The 20997-nt window shown below is 38.1% G+C and overlaps 1 protein-coding gene across 3 annotated transcripts in view; it reads left to right on the forward strand.

The window, feature by feature from the left end:
• The window catches only part of dennd4c (DENN/MADD domain containing 4C), a 39503-nt gene that overhangs the window by 6413 nt on the left and 12093 nt on the right, over positions 1-20997 (forward strand). For all 3 annotated transcript variants that reach the window (XM_041985082.1, XM_041985081.1, XM_041985084.1), the window contains exons 2-7: positions 11425-11735; positions 16698-16950; positions 17047-17116; positions 18119-18288; positions 18663-18904; positions 19052-19118. In XM_041985082.1, coding sequence (XP_041841016.1) covers positions 11437-11735; positions 16698-16950; positions 17047-17116; positions 18119-18288; positions 18663-18904; positions 19052-19118 — 1101 coding nt within the window. In that variant the 5' untranslated portion in view covers positions 11425-11436. The remainder of the gene's footprint in view (positions 1-11424; positions 11736-16697; positions 16951-17046; positions 17117-18118; positions 18289-18662; positions 18905-19051; positions 19119-20997) is intronic.

The following is a 20997-nucleotide window of genomic DNA, read 5'->3' on the forward strand; positions in this document are numbered from 1 at the left end:
TGTTTTGTTTAGTAGGAATTGTGCCACCTCTCCCCCACCAATTGCCCTCAGACACTGCACTTAGCTTTGATGCTATCTTGGCCTGTCATGGACTTGGAAAAATTTGTAGAGAGAGAGAACACACTAGAGGGAAATGGAAAATGTTAGTGAGGAGTGTGTGTTTGTCATAGAGCTAAAACAGCTGGGTAGTCAGTTAACCAGTGGTGTTTGTAGTTATAGCTTTAAAACCTGCAAATCTTTTGTTTGGCATATTTCTTAAACACAAGTTGCACATATTTGAACAGCAATTTAGTTAGAAAGCCCAGGAGGAAAAAAAAAAAAACTCGAGCTTTTAAACAGGTTGTGCCCAAAGGATCCAAATAAATGGCCTGTGGCAAAAACAACTAACTTTATTTGTTCTATCTGTTATCAAAGTGATTTGGCAAACAAGATACCCATTCTTAGAAGCTTGTTGACAGCTACCATCAGCTCCTAAATTAAATGGGATTCTGTTTGTGAATATGTGTTTGAAAACCGCTGCTAGGACTAACAAACAAAACAGAGAAACAGAGGTCACTGCAGGTCTTTTGGTTTGTTTAGGCTGTGCAGAGAGGAGATGTTGTTGGCATATGGATATGATAGTGCCAGCATATCACACAAGCTTATCTAGAGCCAAAAAAAAAAAACAGATAGATTGTAAATGTTCCACCTCTTGTGCTCTCAGGTAAACAAATATTGAAAACTGAGTTATGTTTCCAGATTTTATCAGTTGTACTTGAGTCTTTTCTTATTTTATGCTTTTCAACCTGAAGGCTGTCTGAGTTCATTCAACTGAGCTGAGCTCTCTGATCACAGCACACTGTTATAAATTAGCAAAGTATTTATAGACCAAAGGCAATTTGCACATATACTCCATCTTATACCATATGAATTAAATCAGACAGCAACTCAGCTGGCTTTCCTTTCTGAACTATCTAACCCACATTCCACCCGGTAAGAGCATCAAGCTTTGTCTGTGGTCATCGTCTGTTCAGATTGAGATTTTGTCAACTCATTGGCACCTGGTACTCAGTCTGGCCTCCATCGCTGGCAGCTTACTGTGATGACAGGTGGCAGGGAGGCCCACTTTGTTCTTCAGATCCTCTAAAATCCAGAGCCACAGAGTGCCACTTGAAGCAGACACCTATGCTGCAGAGGCTGATACAGAATGGCTCAGACTGAGAAAGTATTGGTTCAAAGGCTTTTGCAGCTGAAATAAGTAACTTTTTTTCTTTTTTTTCACTCTATCTTTGACTTGGACTATTTTGTCCTGGATGATGCTCCTGATCTTTGAGGCATGATTTTAAGCGTGTTTAAGTGGACCTGATTATGTAACTTTTGCACTGAAATTCACATATATTTACACTTGTTTGGTTTACAGGGTTTGGTGTGATGGGTAAGCTTTTCTACTTCTTTAAGACTGATACACATATAAGGATTTTTTTTAACCCATTAAGGCCCGACCCATGAAAAAATGGTCAGAAAAGTCTATTTTTTTTAATATAAAGTCTTTTTTTGGCCGTTTAACAAAATGTAACAAGAAAATTAACATTTTTATGAGGGGGATATCTACCATTTTTTACCATGTGACAGTTTAAAAATATTATAATGTGGTTTTCTGCTTCTGGGTATCTGTTAGGAGACCGGAGACGAGTATCAGAATGTGCTCAACAGGATTTTGAGCAAAGTTTATACCAGGGGCATTTCCTGGACCTGGGAACATTAGGGGCTGAGCCCACACCCTCGTAAAGAAATCTCAGTGAACCAAAACAATAAAAACCGCTTTTTATTTAAGCTTTCTTGAGCATTGTCACCTTGTTTAAAGCCAAATACTCTAATATGTGCTTCGATATGTATTTATTTTCAAGCTTAAACGTGACAATGTAAACAAAATCTCTAAAATCAGTATTAAACATTTACTTTTCCAGACACCTGCTGTTTATCTCCACAACCTGCTCTTTAGTGCACATCTTCTGCAACAAAAGGATGAACGTGAACTGTTTTCAGTCACTTGCAATTTTCAGAATAAAGATCATGCTGTAGTATTTACTGTACTTCTCTATCATCTCATCTGTCTCTTCCTTCTTTCCCTACAGGCTTCATCATTTGTTTTCCTTCCATCATTTCCCTTCTTTCACTTGCTGTTTTCCATCTTTACCATTATTATTTTTTCAGTAGTATAGCTTAGTTTAAACTAGTGGTATACTCTGATTTTTCCTCCCAGTCTCAAACACCCCTGTCCTGGAGCAACACACACATACAAGAACCACCAACCTCATTAATACATAAAGTATACACCCACACAAAGGTGAGATCATGAAAGACTGGTTTTGTATTCCAAATATAAATGTATTGTGAGCAACATAAAATGTAAAACACCATGACAACAACCGGAAAACACAACACCCAGCATGGAAGAGGATATACAAGACGAGGGAATGATGGTGGTCTTGGGACTCCCCAGTCAGCTTGCTCTCTGATTGGCTACATTCAGTTCCACGTCGCAATCCACAGACTTTCCGCACACACGTGAAGACAAATTCGCTTTTAACTCACCTCAGACCAAATTTTACAGGAAGATTTTATAAAACTTAAGATAACTGGGCGTTGGCTGTCCTTGGTCGGGAAGGGGCAAAACTGTGACAAAAACAGCCCGATAATCTTTATGTATGTACCCCACTTTAGTCAGCTGGGTCCACTCACTTGTGGAATTACTGCAACTACACACACTACACAAAAGTGTATTATCTTCAGCAGCTGTTTCAGGAAAGCTATGAGTGGGTGTGCATGGCAAGCCTTCTGCACAAATAACCGAGACAGATACAGCACTGTCTGTTGTCCAGCGTTGCATACACACTTGTGCATGCACACACTCACAGAGAGGCAGGCTCTTTTACCCCCGGGGAACGAGCCTCCAGGCTCTTTTGTGTAAAAGGGATGAGATCATTGTGGGGCAGACCATGGGGGGATGGAGTAAGGGGTTTCACTTTGTACACTAAAATAGAGAAATCTCTGTTTTTGTGTTTGTTTATGTCTCTCTATATTCTACAGAGGTCTTTTATTTGTCTGAGTTAACTTTGAGGTCTGTTAAACAAAGGAGTGAACGAGGTGGTTGCCTAAAATGCAGTCAAAAAGTACAAGTAGGTGAGAAGGACCTCCTTTCCCTCAGGGGTTCTTGGGATGAGAAGTCCAGCATAAGAATGTTTGCAATCAGGTCAGGACTAGTGCAGCTATGGTAAACTTCCTAGCGAGGGAACATCTGAGGAGTTTAAGACTAAAAAATTATCAAATCTGTTGATCATCAGTTAGTTTTTATATAGCAGCTTTGAAAGGCTTTGAAATGTTAATATGTTCCTTGGTAAAGAGTAGTCGACTGTAGGCAGCAGTGATTCATTATATTTTGTTGTATCTGATTTCACCTTATCTAGTTTTATCTTAAGATATCTTGATAGGTTTTCCCCACCTGTGAGCTCCTGTAAATGATCTCAGAGCAGCTCAATTTTTCGATCTTGATACAAGTATTTATATTGAGTGATTCCCACAGACCAGGTAGCAATTTGTGGTGCTCCCGTGGCACCGGTGAGGGAATGGAGTGGTCGGTGGAGTCGGTCATTAGGGTGTATGTAAACTGTGTGCAGTGGGCGGCGTTCAAACAAATACTTTCTAAGCTGCCATATTAAATATACACCTATATGCTTATTTATTGTTTTTCAGAGTCTCCTGCCATTTTAAAGCTACAAGAAGCATTTGAAATTATTTGGCTTAATCTTAAATTATTTAATGTAAGTTCTTCAAAAGAAGAGAGAAGACAACTAATCTGTTTCCACCTCATCAGCCATCTCCTGTCATAAAAACACCAGATGTGATGACTGAAGTTAAACAGTCAATGTTGAAGAAGAAACTCCGATAAAACTGATCTGGATAAAAAGACTAAAAACACATTTTTCTTTTTATTATCAAAGTGTAAGTCTTTGTCGAGCAGTGATAAAATCCTACAGTAGCATCACCTAAAGTAAACAACTGTTGATAAAATATATCATTACCTATTTTTTACGTTAGGTTATCACTTTAGTTGAAATAATTAGTTCAATATTTTATAAAATTTAGACCTTAAAAATGTCTCATTTATACCTCCTTTTCCTGGTTCATTCCCCTACCTTGTCCACCCATTAAAGCTTTTCTAGATCTGTCCCTGCAAAGCAGAAGTATAAATCCTTTCTACCACGTCAGCTACTTTATTAGAGAGGAGTACTGACAAAAACAACACTTTGGGGTAAATATATGCCAGTGTGAACCACAAACCGCTAGTTTCCTCCTTACCTACTAAACAATAAACGCAACAAGAGAGACAGTACTAGTAACAGAAAAACTCATCAGCTGATCATGGACAGCCAGTCACAGAACAACAAGAGGGGAAGAGGAGGAGGCAGAACGCTGCACAGTTTATGTAAAACTCAGAGAAAAGTTTTTTAAAACCCCCCGGAAAAGTACGGGTGTGTCTTACCAGGAAAAAGTCCCATGGGTTGTTCCCTCGATGTTCATTTTGTACGCAAATCCATCCATACCCAGCCAACTGATTTGTTCCATCTCCATGTCCCGCTGTCATAACAAAGAAATGATGGTCGTATTGGGCTCATCATGCATGGCAATATATCAAGATTTTCAAATAAATCAAGACTATCAGACGCGATATAGAATGAGGGAATATCGTTTATATCAAGATAGCTTGTTCTTGGTTAAAAGGATCTTTTCTTTTGCATTTTGCACAGCTATATTTTTTCTATGGTGATTGAAAAGTATTTTCATTCATTTTGTTTTAGGAGCATTTAATTTAATATAAAATTACTTTAATTCCAGTCAACTGTTTTAATGCACACGTGCTGCTGATTCTTAATAAAAGTGTATTTAGCACTGAAGGCTGTAAATTAGAACTGTCTCTTTGGTTACTTGACAAAAAAAATATTGAGATATATATCGTATATCTTGAATTAGGTAAAAAATATTGAGATATAAAATTTGGTTCATGTCGCCCAGCCCTGCATTAAAAATGTTAACGCAGTTAAATTAGTTAGCGTCATTAACGTGTTATTTTTGATAGCCTTAATTTGTTTTATTTCAAAATCGTGTTCTGGTGGGCGAGAGCTGAGCCACACATTGTTTGTAAGAAGAAGTTGAGGCTGAGTCCAAGGGTGATTGATTGGTGTTGGTGACTTTGTTTTTGTTAAGGCAAGTAAAAAAGTGCATAACAACCATTTCCGTGAGACTAAATAAAAGCTTAGATAATCATCTCAAATTCATTTTAAAATATTCCTCAGGTGGAAACGGCAATTTCGATCCAACTACTTGGAGTAACAGTCCAAATATGTGGACTTGTCAAACAAAACACCTAAATTTGTCAGTCAACGGAGCTTAAAAAGCCAATATTTTACCCCTGTTGGGGCGATGATTAGATATTCTTTCCTATCAGAGATTAATTGGAGGTAATTATCAGTTAATTCTGATTAACTGTGATGATTAGTAAAACTCAGACTTCTTGAAGAAGCAGTATACCTGGGTATCATCAGTATAGATTTGATATTAAACCAAATGAGTTTATTATCTATCTATGCTAGGTTAAGAATATGTATAGCAAGAACAGTAGTGGGTCCAGACTAGAACCCTGAAGGAGTCCACATAAACTAGAAGTTCCTGACATAATCTGGTTTATATGTACAAAATACCCACCAAATACTGCAAACTCTCCAGCCTGCATCCATCAGTTGAGTGCATCTAAGGCATGGTACACACATAAAGATTATCGGGCTGTTTTTGTCTGGTTGTTGCTATGTTTCTTCTTCTTCGTCTTTTTGCCAGTTGTTGCTATGGTTATTTTTCAACGTTTTTGTTTGGCCTCATGAGATTTCTGGCTCAGAGGACTAGATAGATTTTTTTTTTTTTTAAACCAACCCCAATTTGATAAAAGAAAAAAGGTAACAAAAGCTTGATGGCTTGTTGTGACCCTGCAGTTTGAGTGGAGCCCAGACAAAAAGTGTGACACTTGATCATCAGGGCTCAGGAGTAACAGAGGAACAGGTTTTCAAATGGCAAGGGAGAGGCAGAACACAGCCTTTAGTGGCAGGGGCTCAAGTTACAACAGACTTTAATATAGTGGAAATGTAATGACCTATTTTGACCCAGTCACTTTACACCCGGTTGAAAAAAAAAAAAAAAAAAACATTTAAAGATTCAAAATGGTCCTGAGCTTTTCTCTTGTCCACTCATGAGGGCAGAAACCCCTACAATAAAACTCGCTTTGCTAAAGATATTTTAAAGTCTAGTTCTTTGTACATTTATGTCAACTGTTCTGTTAACTCAAGTGGACAATAAAATAGCTTTTCATTTGTATACATCTAAAACTGAAACTAAGTTTGTTCCAGTGACCTTGGAGTCCCGACAGCAGACAACAGAGAGCATGTCTCCTGGACTAAGGGTACCCTCTGAGATCAGTTTTCTGAGCTCGAGTAACAGTAGTCGCAGCTCAGGGCCGAGCAGCTTGGCATTGTTGGGGCTGGGTTGCTATAGCAGCATTGGTGCTTATCTACCGTGAGTTGTCTATGAGATATTAGTATAGTTGTGGGGTGTCTGGTGGAGATGCAGTAACTGTTAAATCGTTTTCAAATGTTTTCCTGGGCAAAAAACTCATCTGTCTCATGTGAATGTGAATTTAGTTTAATTGGGGCAACTCTTGTGCTTGTTTTGGTTCTGCACTGAAGTGATAACTTAATGTAAAATCAGCTATTCTACCACCGTAGCAGGACCAAGATGAAGGCATGCTTTGTGCACTGTATGTTTGCTTGTCTGTTACCAAGATTAGGCAACAGCTGCCATTTGGAAAACCCTTTCAAATAAAATCATGTGTGGATCTGAATCACTTTGTTAAAAATTGTGAAATAGGACGTTAACTTTAGTCCTCGCATTGTGCTCTGCTGGTTGGCTTTTATGCCACAATAAACTTAAGTGTTTGGCTTGAGCATTTGTATAAGGAGACATTGGTTGCTTAGCTAGTCAGATGTTTGTTTGTTTGTTTGTTTGTTTGTTTTAAGGTTTTGTTTGCTTAGTTTTGAATAATCTAAGAAGAGTACAAATCTGCATCTCTAAATCTGGGCTTGAAGTTCACATTGTTCATTTTAGAAAAACAATAAGTGATGCTGTCAGAAACGGGAGTAGTGTGATGCCTGTAGCTGCAAGCCTGTGCCTTGGTTGTGAAGAGGGATTAATGGAGCCACAAATACAGGCAGATCATACCGTCACCTCTTAAACCACCATAATAAATTTACTGACCAGGCTTTGGTTGAAGCACATTTAATATTGTTCATTTCAGATAAAGTATGGGATGACTTTTGAATAGGGTTTGAGCAGTAAGCAGTTGCCATGGATACAAGGCAGTAAATGTCTCCACTGCAAAAAGTCTTACGTTTCTGTAAATTGTGGTTGTGCATCATCTTGCAATAAGAGCCGAATCCAGTCAAAACTAGCATGAGGTATGACACAGACAAGATTCTTCATCATGCTGTTAGAAAAGAAAAAAAAGAAACTTATCTGGAAACATTTACAAGAACAAATAAAGACACAAGTTTCAGGGACATTTTTTAGAATGGAAAGGAAAACAGTGAGTTCAGCTACAATCCTGACCAAAGGCAGATTACAGATAGCTGAAACAGTATTTTCAGTGTGATTATGCTTATTCAGTGTCTCTTCAGTGATGCACATGTATTGTTTTTTTTTTTCTTCTTTTTTTTTCCTTTTAGTGGAAAGGTTATCATTTAATCTCTGCTTGTGTATGAAAATTGCATTTGAAATTTAATGCATAAGAATTTTGTTGACTCAGTTACACTCTTACTGAACCACTTCCTGGTATTAAACTGAGAAAATGGGCTTAATTCTGGGCAAATATCCACATACAATTCTTGAAAAGTGCCTGTTATACTAGGCGGACTTTCAAAGAAATCAAATTTGGCACATGTACAAAGGCAAAATGCCGAGTGTAGACCAAAAGCCAACAACCAGTACTGCATTGATTGTTCATATTGTGGTCTAAAAAAATTAAACACAACTTGACAAATGCGATCACATGCTGTTGCTGTTGCAGAATATATGCTGTAGTGTTCATGCTATGTTCCAGAATAACTTAAAGGCTTAAAATCTAAAAGAAAACATTATTTATTCTTTGCCAGTGTGTGTGGAAAGTGTGTCAGCTGTGGGGTTTTTGTCTGTATTGCTGTGGGTGAATAATTGTCCTTTTAGGCTGTCAGGTCTGTTTGCCTCTTGCCACCTCAGCAGCACAGGTACAATGTGTACACCACACTGCAGCCAGTGGACATTGCGTGTTGCAGCCTAGTCTCCTGAACAAAGAAACTCCAGTGGCACTATTATATACTATTCAGAATCCCTGTATTTTGGCTCTGATGATTGATATATTTGCAAAATGTGAAACTGATTAGTGAACCTGCATATACCAGATTATTACAATGCATTAATCTGTCATGAAGTCTAGAGCTGTGTACTGGCTGTGGCTGTACAAAGTATTTTTTCCCTCCTGCCACAAACTGACTCATCACTGGAAAAAAAATGAACTTCCAAATCATTACTGAAAGCTCTTTGAAGATGACATACTCGCTTTAAGTTGCTCTTTTTTTAGGTATGTTTGTTCTGATCTGGTTTGCAGAATACACTTAGCATTTTTTTAAACAAATGGTATAATTAACTGTGTTTTGAAATGGTATAACTTAAGTTTGATTGCTTACTAGGAAGTCATCAGCTCTGGTGATTCATTGTAAAGTCAGAGCACTGTTGTACAGAAATATTAGAGGAAATAAGACATTTTTAGTCAGCCAGGTTTCCACCTTGTCTGCATTTTTCAAAAATTGATGATGAAGCAAAACCAAATAAATAAATACCCCAATTTAAAATATTTGTGATGCAGTGTAAAATGTTAATAAAAACAGAATGCAATGATTGATCTCATAAGCTAATATTTTATTCATAACAGAGCATTGAAAACATGTCAAATATAGAAAGTGAGATGTTCTAAATATTTAACATATGTGGAGCATCTTTAATTTGATGGCAACAATGCGTCTCAAAAAAGCTGAGACAAAACTATGTTTACCACTATGTGCTGTCCTCTCTGCATCAACGGGAATGTGTAAATTCCTGAGACTTGAGGAAACCCACTGCTCAAGGGTTTGGAGAGGAATGTAAAACCATTCTTTTCTAATATCGGATTCTAGCTGCTCAACAGTTCTTTTATTTATTTTTTTTTTGTATTTTGCTGTTCATGCTGTACCAAATATTTTCTATTGATTAAAGCTCTGGATTGCAAGTATACCAGTCTGCCACACCAGACTCTTCTACAAGGAAGCTGGGCTGGTGTAATAGATTCAGTTGAATATAAATTGAGTCGTCGTGCAGAACTTCATAAGCAATTGGATCCATTTAATCAGAGTTAAATGTGATGGAGCAGGTAAACACTGAAAACCTGCAGCCCTCGAGGACTGACTTTGGACACCCCTGAATTACCAGCTGTGAGGCAGGGTGCTTCCTGGAAAGGTTGCCAGTCTATGGCAAGGCCAACACAGAAAGACAAACAACCACTCACACTCACTGTTGATGATGTCATGTACTGTAAATGATAAAATATTTAAAGGCTTCACAATTTTACATCGAGGAACATTATTTTAAGATTCTTCCACAATTTGTAGACTTAGTTTTTTGCAGATTGCTGAATCTCTGCTTTTTGTCTGAGAGTCTCTGCCTCTCTAAGGTGCTCTTTATTATAGCCAATCTCGTTTGTGATATGTTGCCAATTAACCTAACAGTTGCAAAAATTTTCCTAAAGCTGTTTGTTGTTAGTATCCCGTACTTTTCCAGGTTTTTATTGCACCCATCCCCTACTATATCATCTCGTCCACCTTAAATTCCAGATGAACTGATTTCAAGAAAAATTAAATATTCAAATATATTGCCCTAAATATTTAATGTTATTTTACTGCTTTAAAGTGAAATTTAGAAATTAATGTATTTTATTTACATTTTACTCAGCAGCATAACTTATTTGGTATTGATTATACAAAAAAAGTATTAATTCTTGCTTCAAATATTATTACAGAAGTCCTGAGTATTTATTGGTTTTGGCTTCAATTTGCATTGATGGAAACATAGTACCTGTGTGCACACAAATTTTTAATGAGGGTCCTGCTCCTTGGGCTGCAAGTGTGAGCATAGCATAGGATAGCTCTTTCTTTACAGAAAAACACATTTACCAACCATAAGGTCTCATAGGGAGGCTCTAAACCTGACAGCAACAACTTGTGTGAAAAAGATGAGAATAATGGATTTTTACCTCTCTGCTGGACAACTGGCATCTCACCCTTACTCTTCTGTGTGGTGGCTGACATCTGCAGTCCAGTAACAAATGATAAACTAACCTGAATTTATCAGGAAGTCATGAACAGAGACTGATTACCACATAGCCTACGTGGTACAGTGTACTGACATCCTCTGATGTTGTAGTTTACAGACTTATCCCTGTAGTTCATGGTCATAGTTCCAGTTTTATGTGCAATGTATCTCAGAACAGACCAAGGGTTAACATTTTCCCTCGGATTAGTCTTTTAACCAGTTTACCCATTTCTTAAAAACCCATCTTTTAAACATAAGTGTAGTGAAAAATAGTATAACTGATCACTGAGACACAAGCAGCTGGTAAAACTGAATCATGACTCAAGGATTGAAAAGCAAAAAGAGCCTTTAAGAGATATTGATTTAAATGTCGGGTATATAAAGGCTAGAAGCACTACAGCTGCTCTAACCATAAAAACATGTATCATCTTTCATATCTTAATCATTCAAGTCACATGTGAGACTGTATTTCAAGTGCTGTATAGACGTGTGTCTGTTTGATTTACACTTTAAGTGGCATTTCTGAGCATTCCCCCAGGCTCAGCTGCTCTCCCATGGCTCTCTGAAACCGCTAGAGCTATAAGTCTCATCTTGTAAAGATCACTGCTGTGATATACAATGTCAAGAGTGTTGCCAGACTCTTCTTTACTGCTTGTGTTTTCCCAGTTTGTTTGCTTCGTTGTGATGCAAGAGTCTTAATGGAACTTTTTTACTGCCTTGGTTACAGTATTATTTAGTATTCTGTGTATTCTTGGGTGTGAGGTCTGTCTCACCATCCCCAAATGAAATGTAAGAGCTTTGCTTTCAATGTTCAGTGTGCTCCTTGGCTATAGCTTAAATACAGTGTGTTTAGAGAGTTGTGTAGGTTTGTACATGAGCTAAACTGTGCTGGAACATTGATTTAAATCCAGGCTGTGTAAAGATCGATTTGATTGAATTTTATATTTTTATTTTCCCAACCTTCAGGTGCACCCAGCCATGATCGAGGACAAGGGTCACCGCGTGACCGACTACTTTGTGGTGGCCGGACTGACAGACAAGTCCACCCCCTTGGAGCAGGACCTGTCTGAGGCCAAGTCCAGTGGGCCTAAAGCTCCCATCACTGATCTAGCTGTCATTAACAGATCAGCAGGAGAAACTGTCCCAGAGGGCTTTACTTGTATCGAAAGCACCTACAGTGGCCAGCCAGCCAACCTTAACCATGGCAGTCTTAAGAGCCCCGAGCTCTTCCTGTGCTACAAGAGGGGTCGAGGGAAGCCTCCACTCATCGACATTGGGTGAGTCAGTGATTAATTTGCGCTGGTGTTTTTCAGTGTTCATGTGCCTTCGGCACCAGGGGTCCATGATCACTTGTCATATGAGTTAATTGATTGATCTAACTCTAAATAGATTAATAAAACAAGAACATCAAGTGATATATTATTCTTGTTCGGACCTAAGTATAGAAAATAATTCCTAAGCGTTTTTTTTTCTCTCTCTCTAAAACCTTTTGCCTATACAAGAGCATACCAGACATTTACGTCAGCTTGAGATGATCCTAAATCAAACACAGCTGAGATTGTGTATCTTGTTGTAAGTCAAACAAACAGGGATTCACTGAGGCAATGCTGGCCTGTTTTAACCAGAACACATGGCTGCTTGCACTATTAACGATCCAAGGCAGTCTGTACAACTGTTCAAGTTCAAGTTGTTTATTTGTCAAAAGCACATACAAGTTGGCAGTGAAATGTAGTTGGACATGCTACTGAGGCTGTGCAGTCACAAGGTCACAATAAAACACTGCATTGGTTGTGCAGAGAGTACAGCTCTTTGTGTTAAAGGCCTACTATGTGCTAAGTCCTAAAGATTTTGCAGTTTTAAATAATTTCAGAGTTTGTAACTGTAAATCGAGCTTGTCACCCTGTAAAAACAATCTGCCTAAAAAAAATCAAGTTTGTGAATGTGTAAAAAAAAAAAGGATTTATATGGTTATAAAAAAGATTTGTACTTGTGAAAAAAAATTTAAGTTCCTTTCCGACCACCCTGTTCACAGATGCAAAGCACAAAACTGCGTGCAAGACTCTGGAGTTGTGGCTGCAAATTTTGTCCCTGTCTTTACTTCTATCTGATTGGATGGTGACGAATCAAACTGTCCGTTCAGAGAGCCACTAATGATGATCACAAAATTACAAAATTCAGATAAGATCAAACTGATAAAGTCTCTCTACTAAAACATATTTATAAAATGAAGATTTTCTTCAGTTAAACCAAGTTATTGGGAAAATGCTGTAACTAACATTGTGACCATCCTGGTGTGAACTGAACTGCGTTAAGACACTTCAGACGTTCATGTTAAATGCAACTGTGATGGCATGACATAACATTTTTTTTTCTTTAGTGAAAGAAGGAAGTAGATTTGACATTCACTTGCTGCTATTCCATCATGCCACACCTTTCAGCTCCCATTCCTCACATTTTTCCTGCTTTCTTTCATCTATCCGTTTGAAGCGTACTCTATTATGATTTACTTTAACCGGAGTAAATCTTCCACTACTCTCACTTATGCAAAGAGGAGCCAAAAACTTAATCTACATTTCATCATAATGTTGCAAATCTATTTACTCATCTGTCTTGAATGAATGAGCAATGTCACCGCACCTGCTTCACTTCCAGCCTGAGGCATATTTAAGTTCTGTTTGTTTCTCCCACAAACAAAAAAGTTTCCACTTAAAAGAAACGCTACTCTAGTCAGACCGATAGAGATTTCTCTTCATTTGTTTAAAATAAAGACCTAAGAATTACATATAGTCATCATCATATCAGACTGCTTTCTACTTTGATGATTTAGCTCTTGTGTCATTCCTGAGTTTCCCTCTCTGTTGCTGGACAAATAAAAATATTTGTCCACCTCTTTGGCGCAGCTCAACGCTGAATAAGCGGTGTGCACTTATGCCCAAGATGATGTTGTGTGATGAAATTGCGATCTTGTAATTAAACAAAGGACTATTACAGAGAGAGAGGAAAAAGAAGCACTGCCTCTAGCACCACACGACAGCACCTGGGTCCAACTGGACTCACAGCAGTCTAGCTACCACTTGAATTCTTGCTTGTGTTGTTTTCAGATGTAAGTCTTTTCGGAGAAAAGCGTTTGCCAAATGACTGTAGATGTGCAGTTTCAAACTGTAGAGCTACTTCAAACCTTCATTAAACACTGAAGCTGCAGTCGCAGTGGGTGTAAACAAAAGATTGTATGTCAAGTCATGTTTCCTTTTTAGAGATTGTGCAATCATTATAGCATGCAAGTAGACATAGAGATTGGAAAAAATAGAAGTTTTTCATTATTTTTTTCTTCTTTAGAGGGAATAAATCAGCTTAATGTGATCTACCCTCTTTTCTACATTGCTTGGCAAAAATATCATTAAGAGATCTCTGATCTAGACTCTTTGGAAATACAGCAAGGCTAAACGCATGTATTCAGCTAAATTTCTTAAACTTAGAGATGGAAGATAAGTAAATATTTTTTGTTGATGTTTGCCTCTCACATCGGCTAACAACTCACAAACCAAGCCAGTGAAAAAAATGAATGGAAATCTTGCAAAATGTAAATCATTTATTCCTCCTCCTGCTATCTGCTGTAAGCCTTCCCAGCCTGGGGCTCTGGAGCATCTCAACACACTGTGCAAATTAGGACTCTGTTTTTGTTTCCTAAATGAGAATTTCTGGGCAGCTGGTCTGTCCTGGCCTTTTTAGGTTTTTCCTGCGCTCTGTTCAAAGTGAATGGAGCGTTTCAGGTCTGTTATATCTGCCATGGCTGCTTTGAAGCCAACCCATGAGTAAAAGTTTAAAAAAAAATAAAAAGAGCATGTTTTAGACTTTGTTTGAAGAGGGCTGCAGTTAGATCTTTGTCCTCCCACATGGCATTGTCCAGATGGAAAGGGAGGACATGGAGCGTGCTGCCATAGGAGCCTGCAGTCATGCAAAAAATCTAACCCAGTGGGGCACTGGGCATTTTCCTGGCTGCATCTTTTAGGTGTGGATATCCCACAACAAAACTAATAAAACAAGTAACAAGGCAGCAATATAAATAGTATTTAGCTGGATATGAGAACGCCTTTACTGTCTGGGATTTCAATGAGTCACCTCTCATAAAATAGTCTGAATCACATTTCCAATTAAAGACATTGAGGCTTTAAAGGGAAACCAGAACACTAAGAAAAAAATCAGTGATGGTAAGCGCACACCCCTAAAGAGCTGCAGAACCAGAGATTATCATCAAACTATAGAAAACTAATTCACAGTTCAGCCTCTTTCCTAAAGCATGACATTTCTTTATGGATTGATATGATAACACAGCCGCGTTTACATTTGATAAGATCTGTATGCTTGTTTTGTAACTTGACATTGTAAATCATTTAAATTTAAAAGCTATAAATGGCATGTTTTATCATCATAAATTGTTAATTTCTTTCTTCATTTATAACCTTTGCATCTGAGAAGATGTAGTTGTGAAGTTATCACCTAACTCTGCAGATCCTCGCTACTCTCTTGATGATTTTATTTCCTTTGGATAATAACCAGTAACTTTTATCTATGGAACAAAAACTATTTCTAAACTCACTTTAACCTACCTGCACAGCAACTAGCGTCAGAAGGACATAATCAGCCAACTTGCTCCGAAACACAGTGGAACATTTAGATGTGTGGTATTGATGGAAAGCAAAATGAAGTCGAAAGCATGATGAATACTAGATCTAAAGCTATAATGTGGCTGGTTGAAAACTCCTAATGAGTTCTTATACATATTATACAGTATAAACAGATTTACAAACGCATCTGCCATCACATTTTAAAGGGTCTGACCATATTCACACTGTGTTTACAGCTTGTTGTATTGACTTTAAGCAGCCAGATAATCTGTTGATGCTGTTTTTGGTTTCTTTTTAGTAAGCTGTCTTATCTTAGAGTGCATGTGCATGAACAGATCTGGGTCACAGAGCTGTTTCATGCTATCTTTTCAGTAAACTTCATGCATGGGAATGTAATATGTGCATATTATATTGCACATCCAACTTGTGTGTTCTTTTTTTTCTTTGTTTGTTTTTTGTTTTTGTTTTTTTGTTTTGGGATCTGCTGCACAGAGATTGATCCAGGTGCAAAGTCAGTACATGGTTAGAAAGGTTTGGAAAGCACACAGTTGGCTGCAGAAACAACTTTTGGACCCTTATTAGTGCAGATGCCAGAATTTACATCACACAGGCCTTGCATATGAGTGAATATGGAAAGTGTTTAATCAAAGGTTTTTTTGGGATTGTATTCTTTTGTCCACTTTTAGTCAGAGCACATAACTCACTACAGGGCTGTTGGAAACTGGACTGCAACTCTAACTAAGCAGTCAGTAAAAAGACAATAAGAGCAACTTGTTAGGCTCAGGATTTTTTGGATGTCTTTACTTCAGGCTGTTGAGCTCATTACTGAGGAACATAAATGTGGCACGCTCATAATTTCTTTAATTATCCTTCGTTTTTTTTCAGCCGCTTGTTGCCAATTTACCAGTTATTTGCATTATGAAATCCTTTTGGTATTGAAGATTGCCCAAAGACAACCTAAACAATGCCTAGCTAACCAATCCCAGGACAGCGTTCTGTCTGAGCCCACTATCTTTGTCCTTTTTAATAAGTGTGATCTTATCGTTATTCTTTGTAAAAAAAGGTGACAAAAAGGAGTTCTGTTGTATTAGATGAAACTTTCAAGGTTAGTTTATAGTGGCTGTTCTCTGCTTTGTAAACACTGAATATTTCTGTGTTGTTTTAGTAGATCGTACATCTCCCCATTTTTGTAATCTGTGTTTGGTTTGGTGTTACGTGTTAAGCTAGAGGGTGGAGTGTAACAGCAAGGTTGTCTCTACAAGCATCTGTATAAACCGTTAAAACCCAAGTAGGTGCAGAAAATGTTAAAAAAAAAAAAAAAGAAAAAGAAACAGCTAAAAAGTAAAACCAATTTGGCCAAGTTAAGTTTAAATTCGTGGTCACATTTGTATATGAGCAATACACTCTTTCTAGTACACTTCCTACATTCTAGATGTATCATTTTCTTAGTAGGCACAATACACTGTTTAGGATGGAAACTGCAGTGATTGAAACACACCTCAAGTGCAGGTATAAACAGTTGTGGTGCTGTGTTGACGTCAAAGTTTGTATGCACCATGACCTGTGTGTCAGGCATTATCCCTGCTTAGCATTTTTACTTACTGTGTGCTACAGGGTGCTGTATGAGGGTAAGGAGCGCCTAATCCAGGGCTGCGAGGTCATCCAGGCCACGCCGTATGGCCGCTGCGCCAACATCAACAACAGCTCTGCAACCTCACAGCGCATCTTCATCACTTTCCGCCGAGCACAACCTGTCCAGCCTCAGAATTCCCTGGCGGTGACAGATATTTGTGTAATTGTCACCAACAAGGGCGAAACACCACCACATACCTTTTGTAAAGTGGATAAAAACCTCAACTGTGGCATGGTAAGTCTGAATTTTAATCCTTAACCACATTGCTCAAATAATTACAGCATGTTCTGTGAGGTTAAAATGAGTGTTGTGTGGTGATGAATCTTTCAGTGGGGCTCCAATGTGTTCCTGTGTTACAAGAAATCTGTATCGGCTTCAAATTCCATCAGTTACAAAGCTGGTGAGTAGAAGTCGGACATTTATCTTCAAAATGTTAGGGTTATTTTTGCACAATATGTCACTACTAACTCATACTCTCTGTAACATTTGGTTTATAATCTTGTTTCAATGTCACTGAGTCTTTCTGCATTGCAACACGTACATAATATTCAAGACAACATCATGGTAGATGTTGGAATCTGACATTGTTTGACTTGGATCTTGTAAATATTCTGGATCCAGAAGGTCAGAATAAAGGGGGTACTGGGTGGGCTGTTGGACATTTTGGGGTTTTTCTTTCGTAGGTGACACATGGCTTGGCAGAGGTCTCTGCTCTCTGAGTGTTTCTAGTTTATATATAATGCTACACTGTGCTTTTCCATGAAAAGCTGCACTTGGTTTTATATTTTTTTTATTTTATTTTTTGCCACAAAGCTCTGGCAAGCAGCACTTTCACTGTTAATCTATGATCTTACTGTAGATTTGAATTTCATTTTATGGCCGGTATTTTTGAACTGATGTGTGACATTTTCCCTGGCTGAATGCTTCTTTAACAGCTTGGCCTTTGGAACGTTTCATTGTGCAACACATGCATAATAACTCTAGACACACACACACACACAAACACACCCCTGCAGATTGGCTTTATCTCTCTGGCCGGCTTTTTTCCTGTGAGTCGGTCTGCTGATTCATTTCAGACAACGGCACTTCCTGTCACACCCATACTCTGTGTGCCTGCAGGTTTGTTTATGTATATGCAAGTTGACACAAGAATTTGTATGTCTTGTCATAATGGCATCTCACCCAATATGAAGCTGAACTGATCAGAGTGTTATTGTACCGTCTGGTGTTGTATGAAAGCATTTGAACTTCAATGTATCAGCTTACAGTTAAGGTTGATAAATATCTGCAGAGAGAAGAAGCGTCAGACTGGTTTCATACTATGATGTTGCAGCTCTATGGGGTTATAACTTACTAGTTGTTTGTTTTTGTTTGTTTGTTTGTTTTTATTACTTTTCTGCAGGTTTAATCTTCCGTTATCCAGAAGAAGACTATGAGTCTTTCCCTCTGTCAGAGTCTGTTCCCCTGTTCTGTTTACCCATGGGTGCCAATATTGAGTGCTGGGCACCAAACACTCGTGACCCCCTACCAGTGTTCTCCACATTTGTCTTAACCATCTCTTCTGGTGAAAAGGTATGACACACCAGTCAAATTTTATTTATATAGCACTTTTCATACAAAAGAGCAGCCCAAAGAACAGCAATAATCAAATACCAAATTAAAATAATTTCAACAATAGTTAAAAAAAATGAAAGATGGACCTTCACATACCCAAGTATACAACATAAACAAATTAAAAACACACACCTATTCAGTTTCTCTCACACACTCAAACAGATGTTGCACATGAAAGCCCCCCACCGGCCCACCAATCCCATTTTCCACAGACACACTCGATGCTGCTGTGCATCAGCCAAGAACACGCAGTCATTAATCAGAAAACTAAACATGGGCTGGTTCAAAAGTCAAAAAGTGACAAATTTACTAAATGAATTCTTTGATGCTAGGTGTATGGATCGGCTATTCAGTTCTACGAGCCGTACTCTGTGGATCTTCTGAGTGAGAAGCAGAAGATCCAGCTGGGTCTGCTTACTACAGTGGAAAAGAAGATGATCCCCAACCGGCCTGTGAACACCAATAAGTGTATCTGTCTGCTCTCCCATTGGCCCTTCTTTGAGTCCTTCCGCAAGTTCCTGATGTTCATCTACAAGCTCTCAGTCTCTGGCCCACACCCACTGCCTATCGAGAAGTAGGAATCTGCTTGCATCTCTTGAGATTTTCGGATAATTTGCATATAAATGCAGATCTCTAAGCTAATTTTAGTTAGTTGAATTCAATTGCCGTACATTTAAATAGAGACTGACTACAGCTGTTTTATCTCTGTGTCTCTCAACAGGCACATCTCTCACTTCATGCACAACGTGTCATTTCCTTCCCCTCAAAGACCCAGAATCCTGGTTCAGGTGAGTTTTTTTCCCTTTTTAATCAAAAACAAGCCAATCAGAAATAAGCTTTTATATGAAGATTACTTTGCCATTTAGACATAGTTCCACAGATGTTTTTCAATGAACTAACTGGATTTAAGCTGAGATTGCTAAATGAAATGAGGTGGCTTCAGACTGTGCGACAAGAGATGGTCCCATCCAATCAGTAACACCAGGAGATGTGTTATACATAAGGCTAAGAATCTGTCAGTATCTCTGCGATGCTTCACACTTTGTAGTATTTGCATCTCACCAGCAAGCATCCTGCCCTTATCTCAGGCCATGTAATTGAAATTGTGACTGATTGGTGTAGAGCATCTGCTGCCATAGGTCTGCAACCAAGTTTCTTCAGATTTCTTTAGTGAGCTTCTCTGCTTTCATTCCAGTTTGAAATAACAGAGGATGCACATCAATGTCATCAACACACAGTATTGTGGGAGTTATTTGCCATTTTGGGTGTACCCACAACCTGTTTACACCGATTCAGCAGCGGCTCTCCTCTTTTTGATCTCCTTCTTATTCAGAAATTCAGACTAATATTTATTTTTATACAATTTTTTTCTCTCAAGTCGTGCCATCTGTGTGAAGTACAGTAAATATGTTGGATAAACATATTCCAGAGAACATTGGACTTCTGCAGATACTTTTCCAGGTCATGTGGTTTTGGCTGACCGGGGTTTGGATATAAAGGATAATTTGGGCTTTATGTGTGTGCAGAAGGAAAGATGCATTTACAGCTCAATGAACTGGATGATCACAGAACAGGTGATGTGGTTCACCTGAGAATTCATGTAAAAGGGGTTACTGGCTACAGAAGCAATAAGTACGTGATTGTAAATGCAGCCATACCGAGTCCCACTGTTGTTCTGTCACACATTCAGGACTGTTTAATTATTTCAGACTTTTCAAAGTAGATCTGCCATCAGATCCAGTAAAGTTTTTTGTATATTTTATTGTTCTTGTAATGAGTAAATAAATTTCCCCAAATTTTTTTTTTATTGGTTTAATAGTTTTACTGCTCCTTGATTAAATAAATTAATCCTATATATTTAGACTTTTTCCTTTTATAATGCCCAGAATATGTTAATTTATCTTAAATGAATTCACACAGATGAGCAGATACAATATTTAATTTTGGAATCCAAATATCGGAACAACAGAGGTTTAATTAACATCTAAATGATCAGAATGATGTTGCAGTTGCAGCCGACAGTTTGTAGACTTGCAGAATTTAATCCATTCATTTGTAAAAATGAATGGATGAACATTTAATGATCTGTAGTTTTTAGGTTCATGACAGGTGTAAGTGTAGGAACTTAAACCAAACAACAGGTAAACACGATATCTGAGACTGAAACTGGTGGGAACACATCTAAACCTGATCTTAGGTTTAGATGTGTACATCCAGCTATCATTCATTGTTCAGCAGATGGTAACGATCTAACTTAGTAATTAGTGTTTCTGCATCATAATGACTCTTCAACTCTCTTGTGAGTTTATCACGTTAAGAACATTTCTTGTCGGTGTTCTTTAAGCATGTTTTTAACACAGTTTACTAGTGAGAAACCTGAAAGTATAGACGTAAACAGTAGCCAGGTACCTTAAAATGGCGGAGAAAGCTGCGTTGACGTCACATGTGCAAATTAATATAGAACAGGAGGGCATCTGTCTCAGTGCAGAGCTAAATCGGGTGGCATATTGAGGAGCTAAAACAAAGAACTGAAGACTACTGTCCTTGGTAGTGTACACACCGGTCATTCACTCATTTCCCAATTATTTTTTACCTATCTGACCTGTATATGTGACAAAAGTGTCCATATCACTGCACAGCTTTCTAATATGGCACTAGTTTGTCACC

This window comes from Melanotaenia boesemani, chromosome 5 (genome assembly GCF_017639745.1).
Source record: "Melanotaenia boesemani isolate fMelBoe1 chromosome 5, fMelBoe1.pri, whole genome shotgun sequence".
NCBI lineage: Eukaryota > Metazoa > Chordata > Actinopteri > Atheriniformes > Melanotaeniidae > Melanotaenia > Melanotaenia boesemani.